Source organism: Capricornis sumatraensis, chromosome 8 (genome assembly GCF_032405125.1).
Source record: "Capricornis sumatraensis isolate serow.1 chromosome 8, serow.2, whole genome shotgun sequence".
In the NCBI taxonomy this organism is placed as follows: Eukaryota; Metazoa; Chordata; class Mammalia; order Artiodactyla; family Bovidae; genus Capricornis; species Capricornis sumatraensis.
Window position 1 is genome coordinate 4,187,036 of NC_091076.1, and position 13,726 is coordinate 4,200,761.

Below are 13,726 nucleotides of genomic sequence, written 5' to 3' on the forward strand. Positions count from 1 at the left end.
TAGGGCCGCCTGAAGCACGTCCCCCATCTCCAGGGCCCCACCTGGCCCACCCCACAGCAGACCTCTGGGCTGGATGTCCCCCTGCTGCTCGCCAGGGGACCACTCACATGCCGAGGCGTTCTTGGTTGTCAACACTGAACGTCCCACCACCTAGCAGGTGGAGGCCAGGGAGGCGGGCAGACACCCCGCGACACCCCACAGCGCCCGGGGCGGCCTGACCCGGCCCCTGTGTCCGCAGCGGCCCACCTGTCAGCCCGCCCCAGGAGACAGACAAGCAGGCGCCATGCTGGGGTTTTACCAATTTTATTTCTAGACTTTTCACGTTTGTCTTGTTTCCTGCTGGAAACGTGCCGGTTACATGTCTGTGCTGGGAAACACCGCGGCGTGCGACCATAACCACACACAGACCCCCCCAAGCGCCCGCCCGCTCGCCGGCCCTGGGACAGACTGCCTGTGTCCCCAGACCCGCCCTGCCTTTGGCCTCAGCGCACACACGTTCCCCCACCGCCGGCCACGGACAGACCGTCCCGCTCGGACCCCGTTTGGTTCAGAGGCGCCACAGCCAGGAGGGTTGAGGTAAGCACAAGCGAGGGTCTGGCTGCAGGGCGGGCGAGGCGGGGCTGTACCTGCCAGGGGCCTGGGGGTCGCGGCTGCCCCGTCTGGGGCTGCGGTGGACGGTGCAGGTCCTTTTGGTTCGGCAGCGTGCTTGGCGGCTCTTGGGCATACAGCCCCGTTAGCTGGCTTATCGTTGAGATCTGAAGTCTCTTTAAATGAGCTTTTTTTTTTTTTTTTTTGCTATAATGACCAGAACCACAAACAGAACACTAATATAACACATATAACGCACCCCAAACCGAGACACGGTCTGGGAGCGATTGCAATCATGCCAAATGACCAAGTCCTACAGCACAGCACCACGGTGGCACATGAAGACACACTTGTTACGCCAACAGCAACAACAACAATTCAGTTTTCATAGCTATACGAAGAGAACGATACAGCTGTAAAAAACCTACTGGATGGTCAATCTCAGGTCAGGTGGAGAGTCCAGCATAACAGGCGCAGGGCAGAGGAAACACGCCCAGGGGTCCTCGTGAATGTGGCCGGGGGTCGGGGAATCCCCACCGGGCCCCTTTTTTTGGGTTCTTGTCCACATGTCTGTCTGCCGAAGCAGGAGGCCGTGGGTCAGACAGAGCCTGACCGCCTGGTCTGCAAATGGCTAAGTGAAGCTTGAGGTATTGTGAAACAGGAACCTTTTTGGAATAGAGCAGTAATCACATTAAGTCAAAATTGATCACATTAAAAAAAAAAAACCTACAAAAAAAAGGCATCCGTAATACATTTTTTTTTTCTATGAGAAAATTCAAACTAGAACATGGCTAGTATATGTCATTGTAAAACAAACAAAAAAAATCTGATCCTCCAATAGCAGCAAAACAATGTGAAAGATAAAGAGAAGCAATGTGAATGTTTCCAAACTGTTCTGGGAAGTCATCGGTAGCAGCGAATAAAGAAAACGGAGCCGCAGCCTGTCCCTCGCGTGGTCCCCGCCTGCCTCCCCTCCGCACACTTCCACCCTCACCTCCTCGCTCCCTTCAAACACTCCCTACAGAATAATGACAAAAAGGTACATAGCCAAGATGTGCAAATTACCTATCAGTTGCTAAGTTTCTTTTATGAAAGGAGGGGTCGGAGATCGTATTAGAACTGAACTTGTTTCCAAGCATCCTACTTGTCCTTGAAACTGATGCCTCTCCAATTGGATCACTCTGGGAAACACCAAACAGGCCAGATCAGCTGAATTCACGTCTTTGTGTTTTTCTCTCGGGATTTTTTTCCCCCTCTCCTATAAAAGGATCTAACTTCAATAAACTGTCCTACACTCGCAACACCTAAGGCAGAAAAGTGTGTGTGTGTGTGTGTGTGTGTGTGTGTGTGTGTGTGTGTGTGTGTGTAAATCAAGGGGAGATTGCATTACTTTATAAATCATACTGGCCTTACGAACACCCTCTGCAATAAATATTCTTTTTTAGCCTTAACTATAAATTATATATTTTAGTGTTTAAAAACCTTCCGTTGCAAAACATCTAAAGTTAACTCTGAAACTGCTGGTTCTCTAGGTAAACCTTTAAGGCCTCTACTTTCAGACACCAGTTGGCACTGAAGGATTCCTAAACTTCAGCTTCTCTACAGAAAAGGAAAGGAACACACCATCCTGGCAACATGAAGAATGGACGCACACTTTCTTCTCCTCGACCAGAACCTAGTCCTCCGAAGTATCACCGCCCACTTCCGCTCACACCACAGTGACAAACACCTGCCTTGCGTCCTGTCTGCACCCTAGTACTGGAATATCCCCAAACCATTCCATTAGGAAACTGTTCCCCGCCCTCCACACACCACAGAAGCAGAGATGTCACCTAGAGACTGAAAGTGCTTTGAAATGGAATGGTTTTGGAAGATCGAGAAGGAAAAAAAAAAACCAACAAAACAAAACAGCTGTAGATTTCACCTGGATATAAGCAGGCTGCAGGTCTGTTGAGTGAAAACAAAAAAACAAAAAAACCAGCATCTCATAAACAGGCTAACTACAAAAATATGAAGATTATAAACATAGAATATATTAGGTCGCTATCGCGGTTTCTCTTTCTGGTAGTGGACGCTAGGAGTTGGCGGTGGCCTTCCGTCACCGTGATGCAGGCTGGCGCCTGACAAACCCCCCCGGTGGTCAGTCCACAGGGAGAAAGAGGACTAGCCTTTCCAAGATGCCAAACTCTAATGCTACCCTAGCCGAGAGGTTACGTTACATCAGCCACTGACAAGGTGAAGGTTACACGCCTACCTACAAAATAAAATAAACAGATGACTTATAAAGTGACTACATGCATAAGCCAGATACAGGATGCCTAAAACTGCTTTAAAGCCGTGTCCTTAAGACAAGCACACGAGTATGCTCCCCTATCTAAAATCCTCTTCTACTTTAAAAACGGGATGTGGACTTTTTTCTGTTATTTTTTTTAAGAAATATTTTTATGCTTTTTTTGTTTGTTTGTTTTAAACACATAAAGAATCGAATCTAATCCTCTCCCACAGACTCGCTCCTTGTGTTAATGTCTATTCTTACAACACAGAGACACAAACACATGAATATCAAAACTAGTTGATTACGGGGCTTAAAATCCTCTATTTTTGTAACACAACCCTCTTCCCTCTCTTCAGCTCAGGGTTATGTAAATACTATTTTTTTTTTCCTCTCCTTTTTTTTTTTTAAGACAGCTTTTCGGGTACTTTTTTCTTTTGCTTAAGTCAGAGACGGAAGGGAGAAAGAGCAAAGGAAAACACCAGGACGGTGAGGAGGGGGCCGCTCTCCCCCCGAGGGGGCCAGGCCGGAGCCCCGGGGCGGCCCCTCCCTCGCCGCGGCGCCCTCAAATGTTCACGTCGCGCACGTCGGTGGGCGTGCAGGCCAGGTCCACCTCCTCCTCCTCCTCCTCCTCCTCCGCGGCTTTGGGGTCCAAGTTCTGCTGCTGGGCCTGGCGCAGGCTGGACTCCAGGAGGGCTTCAATCTGCTCCTGGCAGGCACGGAGGCAGTCCTGGGCGAGGGGGGTGGGCACGGGGCTCTCAGAAGGGGCTCCACTAACCTCAAATGCTGCTTCCCTCAGACTCTAGGCCGCTGCCTGGACCCCAGGATCCACAGTGCCGACGCTGTCTGGCCACCAGCTGCTCCCCTGCCCTGGCCCGAGGAGCCCACAGATCACCCAGGCGGTGGCAAGCCCGCTCAGGACCCAGGGGCTCCGGTGGACACAGCTGACCCTGCCTACCTGCCCGGAGCCCCCAGCAGAGCCCAGCCTCCAGGTTCCCACTGGCCCCACTGAGGCCCCCTCAGCACATTCAGCAGCAGCATCTGAGCCCGGACTGGAGGCCCTCTGAGCCCCCCTTCTTGGACTTAATCTCTGTCGTGTCAGCCCTGTGGTGAACCCAGCCTCCCGTGATGAACAGCTGTCAAAAGCGTTAGGCTGTGCCTGACCGAGGATGAACGCCGGGTGGCCCTGGGGGACCTGGGTCCTTTACCACCGTCCTCTCCCGCTCGAGCCTGCATCCCGGGAGACGCTCTGGCGGGCATGGCTCCTGCCACAGACCTCCTCCCACAGCGACCACCCCACGCGTTCAAGGGGGAGGAGGAACCATGAAGGCCGTGGGCCTCTGCTGGTCCCACCCGGGGGCAAATCTCCCAGCAGCTCAAAGGCGCCGCTGGCAGTCGGGTGGCCAGGCTCCGGGGCTAGAGAGGCCACACAGGGCTTCTCTTCTGGAACCAGGAAAAGGCTTCAGGGCAGCCTGGAACCCAGACCCATGCCTTTCCCACAGTAGGAGCAAGGCTTGGCATGGGAAGGCAGCCCCAGCGTCCACCTAGATGGGGCTGGAAACGGTGAACGTCACCCCAGAGAAGTGAAGCTGTAGCAGGAGGGCTTGAGTGAACCCCTGGGGATCTCCCACGGGTACGGGGATCTCCCACGGTACAGGGATGACAGGCTGGGGAGGCTTTCCCAGACACCTTTTCAATATTCATCACGGCAAAGGAAGAAGGCATGTATGTGCACATGGCCCCACTTTAGAGAGGCGGAAACTGAGGCCCAGAAGGTGTGGCGGGAGACCCAGGACTGCCAACACCCCCCTCAGGCTCCCATTCAAACACCTACTACTGCCTCCGGAAAGCCCCCCCACCCCACCATAGCAGGAAGGCCCCCTCTCCCCTCCCGGGGAAAGCTCACTTGCCACTGCAACTCGGGGGGCTGTGTGGTGGAGCTAGAGCAGAGGGGTACAGGAAGGGCCCCCCTCTCTGCGGAGCCCCAAACCCCACAGCCCCCTCAGCCTCACAGCCGCATCCCGTGGAAGGCAGATGGGGCCACGCCTCCACCACCAAGAACTTTGTCTGAACTCAGTGCTGTTTGTCACCTGGTCACCAGACTAACGATTCCCCCACAGCCCCATCCTTCAGCCGGGAAGCTTTTGTCTCAGGTCTAATTAAAACAATCTCTATTCAAATGAGGGGTCACGCAGCCATTTCCTACAACTGTCTGGGGACAGCACCATCAGTGGTGTTTTTAGCTGAGGCTCACCCCTGGCAGTGAGGCTGAGATGCCCGCTCCTTCCCGGGACTCCCTCTCCAAGATGCCCACGCCTCCAGACAGGAAAGCCTCCTCCACTGGGGGCCACGCAGGCTGTGGCCAAGCGCCGCTGGCAGAGAACAGGCGGGCATCCACCCCACACCCCGAACCAGACCTGGACTGGGGTCAAGGCGGTCACTGTCTCCCCCATGGGACCCTGGCAGGGACGGTGTGACTCCCCCACCACCAAACCTTGCTGGTCTAATTTGGTAAATGCCCCCGACCCTTGTAATTGTCACTTTAATTGTTTAGGATAAGAATGGGGGATAAGACAATGGCATCTTTAAGGAGAAAGAGACAATGGACTCCGGCTTTCACAGAAGCAGCCTCTCAAAAGAGGCCATAAAAACAAGTTGTCTGGAGCGGGCTCGCCGTGGAGTGAGATCTCACAGGGGCCCTTGTGAAGCTTCCATTTATCGGGCATCCACATTGTCGCCCGGACAAAGCTCGACCGGTCCCCACCCCACACTGCATTAGGGCACGGACCGTTGACCCTGCCTGCCTTGTGGCCCCTCTTCCTGGATGGCTCCCCCACCCTGGGAGGAGTTTAGGCTCCAGGGGCCCCCGGGGACCACCCTCCTACCCACTGATAAGTTCCCGGAGTCTTTTCTCCCCAAAGGAGCCCCGCCCCCTGGGAAAGGGCGTGGAGTGCCCCCAGGCACTCTGCCAGGGCCGCAGCCTGGCCCCGAGCCTCTGGACGCAGACAGCCGCTGGTCTATCCATCCTCCACGTGGCCCCTGCTTCCCAGGCCCTTGATGATTTCTAGTACCCAGAGCCAGGCAGGCCCCCTGCCCACGCGGGAGCGGGACACTCACCGGGTCACATCTGATCACCTTGGAGAGGAACCGCGTCAGGCGGTGATAGGAGAGGAAGCCGTTGGCGCTTCCCAGGTGCAGGCCTTGTGCCGCGGCCACCACGCTCCCGGCGGCCACCATGGAGGGTGGGTTGGAAATGAACTTCACGTCTGTGGCAGGGGGAGACAGAGAGGCAAGGGGGTTGAGTGAGGACACCCTGGGACCCTGTGCTCACAGGCCTCCACCCCCAGCCTGTCCTGCAGATTTCAAAGGGATGGTCAGGAAGTAGGCGAGGCTCCCCACGCCCCAGCCTTGGTCATCATCCTGGGCGGCAGAGAGAGCAAGTCAGCTCAGGCTCCCCGAACACGGCCCGCGACGCTCATTTACAGACACCGGGGAGGAGACCAGGAAAACCGCTGGCGGAGGCCTCTTGGCATGGAAGCCTATGAATGGATCGCTTATTCACACAAGCACACAGCAGAGTCGTAAGAAGGCGGGGAACACCCACGAGGAAGGTGGTGTCCCTCTACAACCCTAACCCCAAGCACCCGGACGGCCATCCTCCACGTGGGAAGACATGCCCAGATGTTCACTCCACTTACCCCCTCCCCCGCCAGGGACTTGGGAGGGGTGCAGCGTGACTTCATTACTGCATCCGCCAGTCCTCAGCAGCTCTCCCCACGCTGCTGGGCAAGTGTCCACCCCAGGCGGTGGGGTGGTGGGGGGAGGTGGCTCCCTGGGTGGTGCCCAGACAAGGTCACCTGTCGGCCACTCCCTGCTGTGCGGACACCTGGCTTCCCTTCGGGGGAACAGTGTCATGGAAGGTGGAAAAGCCACGAGGGACACTGCAATGACCCAGGGCCTGCAGGCTACCTCTGTCGTTTTCAACGAGGAATGATTGGCGGGAGGCCGCTGATTTCAGCATCTGAATGGGGGCAAGGGTGGCCTCTCAGCCTGGAGTCAGGCCATAGGAGGTCAGTCCCCACTGCCTCACCCTGCATCACTGAGCTGAGTGGGAGGGGACAGTGCACAAAGGCAGTGCGACCGCCGCGGGGCTGGGGAGCACGCCCCCACCCCACAGTCTGGCTTGAGACTTCATTGTAAGAGCGAACAGCCAGGGCCTCCTTCCAGGGAGCGGGAGCCAGCAGAAGGGCTGGGAGGGGAGGAAGACAGCCAGCCCTGAAGGGGAGACAAAGTTGGGGCTGCGCGCTCTGACCACTTAGAAAAGAAATGCCCCCGCGAGGTGTCTCCCCTCTTCCCTCTAAACGGGAGCAGGTCCACCCAGCCTGGGGGCGTTTCATCAGGGCCCATCAGAATCTCAGACATCACTGTGGCCAGAGCACGGCTTCTGACTAGCCACACCTTGAGAGCCCTGTCCAGCAGGGAAGGGATGACACGCTTGGACGGTGTGCACAAGCGTAAGCGTGCGTACTTGTGCAGGTGCTTTGGGGGCCTTATCTGCTTAGATGAGGGGTGCACAGATTTCAACTTGGAAGCTCCAACAGCTGTTCCTATTTGCTGCCCAGTCCATGGGGTCGCCGGAAGTCAGACACGACCAAGCGGCCAAGAGTCCAGTGGGCCATAGCCAGGGTGGGCATTGGAGCTGACCCCCTAGGTCCTGTGCTCTCAGCCTGGTACTGTGCCAGTCTCAAAGAGGCGCTCCTCACAAGAAACGCGCTATTGTGTACACCCACGGGCCAGGCAGCACTCCTGGTAAAGAATCTGCCTGCCAGAACAGGTGATACAAGAGACCCAGGCTCGATCCCTGGGCTGGGAAGATTCCCCCGGAGAAGGAAACGGCCACCCACTCCAGTATTCTCGCCTGGAGAAGCCCACGGACAGAGGAGCCCGGTGGGGTATGGTCCATGGGGTCGTGAAGAGTCGGACACAACTAAGCAACTTGAGCACGTAGCGTGCACACATGGACACACACGTTAGAAGCAGAGCAAAACCCTACCCGGTGTGTGGGTGACGTGCCCCACCACCCCTGGGCACCTAGTCAGGAACCTAGGTCTGCCAGGCATGGACCAGGAAGAGCAGACACCCACCCCCCTCCCTAGCACCTTTCAAAGGGACCCCTGCCATGTGGAGGGCTGGGGCACATACTCATGCCTCCACTTCACAAAACCTGTTTGAGGCTGTAACATGCCCTTCTCACCTCAAGAAAACACCCCCACCTCGGCTTGTGACTCAAGCACACAGCTGTGCCACTCAAGTTCAACAGCTCAGGACCCGCTTTGGGGGGTGCTGCTCCCCGGCTCCCCCAGTGCTGCTGCAGATGAAATGCTGAGTCACCCCGGGCCATCCCCCGCCTTTCACCCCACGTGTGTGCAGGTATCTGTAACTCCAGGCCAGGGGCGCTGGCTGGGCCGGTTCTCAGACAACCGCCAGAGCGCAGGCACGGCCTCTGTGCCGGGGTTCTGTGCTGTCTGCACCCCCTCCCAGGCCACACACCCCACTTCCCAGGGGTCCCTGGAGTAGGGGGGGGGGTGTTCCGGGCTGTCCCAGCCATCCTCGGGGGAGCGCGTGCAGGAACCGTTCCTTGCATTATCTGCGGGAAACTTGGTCGTTTCTCCGAACCACTTTCAGCTCCATAAAAGGCTGCCTGCAGATCTCTGGAGGCTTCTCTTCTCGGAGGTATCCCAGCCAGAGAATGCCTCCCTACCCGCTTGCCGGGCTGGCCCCCGGAGGCCGGGGAGACACGTGTGAGAGCCCCCCCCCACCCGACACCATCCCTGCCCAAGGGCGGGTGCTGCGGGGCAGGAGAGCCAGGGGAGGGGGCACCCTCACCCCTCAGATCCATCCAAACTGAGATGTTTCTGGCCTCTCGTCTGCCCCCACCCCATGGCTCACTTGGCAGGATGACTTCTGAGGGGTCCTTCTTAGAAGGGTTCATGCCTTGAGCAGGCAGAAAAATGGGGCAGCACAATCTCTCCACCTCCCCTAACCTGGAAACCTCAGCCACTAGAGCCCCTGGACATGGAGAGGGTGACATCAGATGGTGGGCGGGTGACCCCACCCCTTCTGGGGAAGAGGTGAAAGATGTCAAGTCCTCTTTGGTGGAGCATGGTCCTCAGATCGCCCAGAGGGAGCCCCCAACAGGTCTGACTGCTGAGGCCTGGTGAGGGGGAGAGACGGCCCGCAGAAGAGCTGGGCAGGATGGGGCATGGGTCCCTGGTCAGGCTCCCCAGGGGTCCTGGGCCCAGAGCATGGGATCAGTGGGAGGAAGGGGTCACAGGGCTCAGGAGGCAGGGCTGGGAGAAGCAGGAGGCGGCACCTGTGTCTCCCTGGGTTCTGAGTGACTGGCCGCCTGGGGGCTGGGGAGAGGGCCCTGCCAGGGAGGGTCCCCTAGGGATGGTCCAGAGCGGTGCCAGGGGAGTTGTGGGGGGGTGCTCCTGCTGCCAACAGCAGCGGCCTGAGCCCAGGCGCTCTGAAACCGCCCCCAGGGAGAGCAGGGAGCGGAGCTGGAGCCCCTGGCGGGGCCTCAGGCAGCCAAGCACCTCTGCTGGCCGCCCCCGCGCGAGGGCCGCGGCCTGCGGCCCAGAGCACGTGGTCCAGGCGCTGCCGGCCGGCGCTCCCCACCCCTGGAGGCGCCCCTGGCAGGTGGCCCAGCCGGGGAGAGGCCAGGAGGGGGCCCCGGCAGCACAGGCTCCTTGAGGACATGGGAGGAACGGGTGGGGAGGGGAACGGTGGGGGCTGGACGGCCAAGGTAGACCCCTTTCAGCACAGAATGACCCCTGCCTGCAGTGGGGAGCAGGAGCCACAGCAGCTGGACACAGGCAGGCTGGCCACCCGCCTCCGCGGCCCCCAGGCACTGGGTGGTAACAGACCAGCCTCTGCTGCCCCCGCCCAGGAGGCAACGCCCCCCTCCCTGGAGCCCTTAAAAGCAGCCCAGCCCTCTCTGCTCCCCAGAACAGGGGACAGAGGAGCGCTTCCAAGAACGGGAGGGGCCCGGGGGAGATGTTCCCGCATCTCCCCCGACGTGGAAACCGAGGCACGGGCCAAGCAGCTCCTCCCGGGCACCAGCGGCGGGGGCCAGCACCCTACCTGTGGCACAGAGGGCAACGAAGGTCTGCGCGTGTTTGCGGATGATCTGCTTGTTCTCCTCGGCCACCGGCATTTTGGAGAGGAAGTGCTCGATGAAGTCGTGCGGGGTCATGGCCGCCAGGTTCCACTTGAGTTTGTTCACCAGGACCAGCTCCATGTGCTGCGGACCCAGGGGAAACGCGTGTCGAGAGGCGCAGGCGCGGACCCCAGTGGAGCAGGGGTCGGAGAGAGGGGATGGGGGTCGCTAGAGGGTCCGGGAAGTGAGGGGGAGAGCGCGCGACCCCACATTCCGTGCAGGGACGGTGCTGCTCGCCAAGGGTCCTGCCCTAAACTCAGCCCACCCTGGGCCAGCAGAGACCAGGGGCCCGCCCACACCTGGAACGCGGAGCCGGGTCAACCGCGCGGGCGCCGCCCCGCCGCCGCCGCTGGAGGGCGCGCGCCCCCCACTTTTCGCAACGCTGGGGGCGCAGAGGTGGTGGGAGTCAGAGAGAAAGCGAGGGGGGCGGCGGCGCGGCTGCGGGGCCCCGCCCGTGCGGCCGCCTTCCTTGGGGGCCGAGGGTCTCTCGGCGGCCCGCCGGGGACCCCCGCGCCTCCCCCACCCCGGGGTCCCGCGGCTAACGGGGCGTTCAGGGGCCGTGGCGGGGGTCCCAGGGTTACCAGCAGCTCGTCGGGCCGGATGGAGTTGTCAGTGTAGACGCACAGCTTCTCGGCCGTCAGGGGGATGGTCTCCTTCATCTTCGAGGCCACGAACATGCAGGTGGCCCCCAGCAGCTGCAGGCGGCTCTTTTTCACGGGCTCCAGCGACAGGAAGCGGTCCAGGTAGTTCATGGCCAGCGGGAAGACCTCCTCCTCGCACTTCTGCTCCTCGCAGACCTGCCGGGGGGGACCGGGGGCCGTGACCGCCGCCGCCGCCGCCGCCGGGAGCGCCCGGCCCCCTCTGCGGAGACCTCGCGCCCCCCGACCCGGCTCGCGCCAGGGCGGCTGGACTGCGAGGTCTCTGAGCGCGCGGAGGGTCGGGGCAAGGGGCAGCAGAAGCCGCCGCCGCCGCGCCCCTCTTCCCCGGGAGTCCCCAATACTCACCCACCCCGAAACTGAAAGGGAAAGTCCCAGCTAGGCTGGCACAGTGGGGGCGGGAGCGGGCACAGCTGGGCGGCGTGTACCGCGCGCGGGCTGTGGGTCCCGGGGACCCCGGCCCGCGTGGGTGCTTCGGGAGCCGCCAGACCTGGGGTCGGCAAAAAATGGGGCGCAGGGCCGCGGGGAGGGCCGCGGGGCTGGGCGCCGCGCTCGCAGCGCCTGCGAGACACAAAGGTGGCGTCCCAGGCCGCCGCGCCGCATTTCCCCAGACGTCATCTTTTCAAAAAATATTTAAAAATATAAAAAAATTAAGTGGGTACATAAAAATGCCCTGAAAATGACCCTCAGACTGTCCTTTACCCAGGCCGGGAGTCGGGAGCTCGTTGCGGGCTCAGGGGAGAGCCCCAGGAATTCAAACTCGGGGGCCCCCCTTCCCCCTGGGCGCGGGCGCCGTTTCCTTCTCGCAAGGGCACCACGCCGCACTTTCAAAAATTATTTTAAAATACTTGCGGTGCCCCGGGGAGCCCTCTGAAGGCCTGAAAACGTGCCCCTGGCCCCCAGCTCGCTCCAGACAGGTCCCCCAAGCTGAGATCCCGGCAGATGAGGGTCCATTCCTAGCGTCTTGGGGGCCACGCGACCTTGCAGCCCGGCGTGCTCTCTGGCCCAAGCTGGCCTTGCGGGACGCCCCGGGACCCACTGCTTGAACAAAGGGGCCCCCTTTCCCGAGAGGGGTCCCCCCACAACTACCCGAGCTCTGTCCCCGCGCCCCTCCCGCTGGTTCCCGGTGGCGGCGCGGCCCCTCGCGGCGGCCCCAAGCGCCTGGCCGGCCGCTCCCCGCCCCCACCCTGCCCCCAATTATTAATAAACACTTTTGCTTTGCAATAAAAGAACAAAGATGGCGCATAATACTGGCACGAGCGGCCCTTGCATACGTGTCCATGGATATTAATTTAAAAATCAAATCTATGCCCCCTCCCCCTGGAGCTGGCGGCTCAGCAGCCGCGCGGCCCCAAGAGGAGGCGCAGCGGGGCTGCGCGGTGGAGGTCCCGGCGGGGGCCACAAAGGACGCCCAGCCTGCGGGCCCGCACCCTGAAGCCAACTGGGGTGCCCGGGCAGTGGCTTTCCCCCAGGGTACCCCTCCTCGACCGCCGCCGCCGCCCCCCCCACGAAAGGAATTATCTAATGACCCCACCCCCACTCCCTCCTTGTTCAAAAAAATACCCTGAATATCTATATATTTTGGAACTACGATTCCTAGCAACACTCTGGCAAACTTCAAAGTTCGGGTGGGAGAGAAGGGAGGGTGATGAGTGGCAAAGAAAAGTGGGTTTGCGCAACAAGTCGCAGGAAAGTGCTAAGAGAGCCGCCCGGAGCCCCGCACCTCCAGCATCCAGGTGGCCACGATCTTCCGCATGGACGGCAGGATCTCCTTCTGCACACACTTGAAGTAGGACACCGAGGGCGCGCAGGTCTCCTCCGCCTTGAGCATGGCCCGCAGCACTCGGTCGTTGAGGAGGTTGGCATCGGGGTACGCCCGGCGGATGGTTTCCATCTCGCAGCACAGGAGCTGGTGTGCCATGGTTGGGGGCTCGGCTAGGTGGCCGGGGGGCGGCGGTGGGTCCGGGGCTGGGTCGGCTCTCGGCTCGGGCTCCTGCTGCCCCGCGCTCCCTCGAGCTCGTCTGCCCCTCGCCGGAGCGCGCGGACGCTGCTGCTCGCTGCTACTGCGCCGACAGCCCTCTGGAGGCTCTAGGACTTTGCAACTTCCAACAAAACTCCCCTGTAGTCCGTGTGACGTTACTGTTGTTAAGCAGAGATCAAAGCCGGGCAGAGAATGGGAGCGGGAAGGAGGGGGGCCGGGCGCAGGGGGAGGGGGCGCGGGCGCCGAGCGTCGGGGAGCGGCGAGGGGCAGAGCCCAAAAGCCATCCCGGAGGCGCCGCGCCTGCACCGCGCGGTGTTGCCCCCGAAGCCGGGTTTTCATAGAAATGCAAACCGTCCTAAGGCTGCCTTTCTCCCCGCCGAGGAAGAGGGGTGCAGGAGCGGGGGTTGGGGGGGGTCTGTCCTCCCCGAGCGGGTCCCGCAGGATTTGGGGGGTTGGGTGAAGGTGGCTCTGCAGAGGGGGACAACTAGGAGGGCGGGCAGGCCACACGCAGCTGGGGGAGACCGTGTGGAGGGGGACGCTGGGGTTCGGTGACACTCTGAGCCGGGAGAATGGGCGCATTTCCGAGAACGCCACGAGGGCACCCACGGGCGGAGGCAGCCAAGGGATCTTAGCGTCTACGTCTTCTTTCATTTTCATTAACACGTGTAAATTTCAGGAACCATTTACCATTCAGGGACTCAGGGCAGAGCCGACAACCCCGGTGGAGGTTTCATTCCCGCACCGAGGGGGGTCTGTGCAAATGCCGGAGGGGTAACCCCCAAAGTTAAAGGGCTTTCAGCCTAACACGCGCTCGCTCAAAAAATAAAATAAAATAAATGCCCGAAAATTCCAGCAGCAGCCCAAGATGGTGGCCAGCATTTCCTTCGCCCTGTCCTCTTCGCCTGGGGGATCTGCGCGCTGTCTTCCTACCTTACCTAGTCCATTCTTGCGGGGGGCCCCCAACACTTCCCCCCCGCCCCCGCCCTGTGCCGGCAATTTAACAGCTAGAA

The 13,726-nt window shown here is 60.3% G+C and overlaps 1 protein-coding gene across 1 annotated transcript; it reads right to left on the reverse strand.

The window, feature by feature from the left end:
* Nucleotides 1-305: 305 nt before the first annotated feature.
* Nucleotides 306-12,791, reverse strand: CCND1 (cyclin D1). Its single transcript, XM_068976303.1, has 5 exons — nucleotides 12,459-12,791; nucleotides 10,661-10,876; nucleotides 10,004-10,163; nucleotides 5,978-6,126; nucleotides 306-3,590 (listed from the first exon to the last, which is right to left on the reverse strand). The coding sequence occupies exons 1-5, from the start codon at nucleotides 12,654-12,656 to the stop codon at nucleotides 3,426-3,428; spliced, it is 888 nt and encodes a 295-aa protein (XP_068832404.1). The 5' UTR covers nucleotides 12,657-12,791; the 3' UTR covers nucleotides 306-3,425.
* Between the last annotated feature and the right edge of the window lie 935 nt (nucleotides 12,792-13,726).

Bases quoted from the DNA above. Each gene is read 5' to 3' on its own strand.
- CCND1 (XM_068976303.1), bottom strand. From the start codon at position 12,656: ATGGCACACCAGCTCCTGTGCTGCGAGATGGAAACCATCCGCCGGGCG. The intron at 10,877-12,458 runs GTGCGGGGCTCC...CCCCCCCGGCAG, and splicing joins TGGCCACCTGGATGCTGGAG to GTCTGCGAGGAGCAGAAGTG. The intron at 10,164-10,660 runs GTAACCCTGGGA...CTGGGTCCGCAG, and splicing joins TCCGGCCCGACGAGCTGCTG to CACATGGAGCTGGTCCTGGT.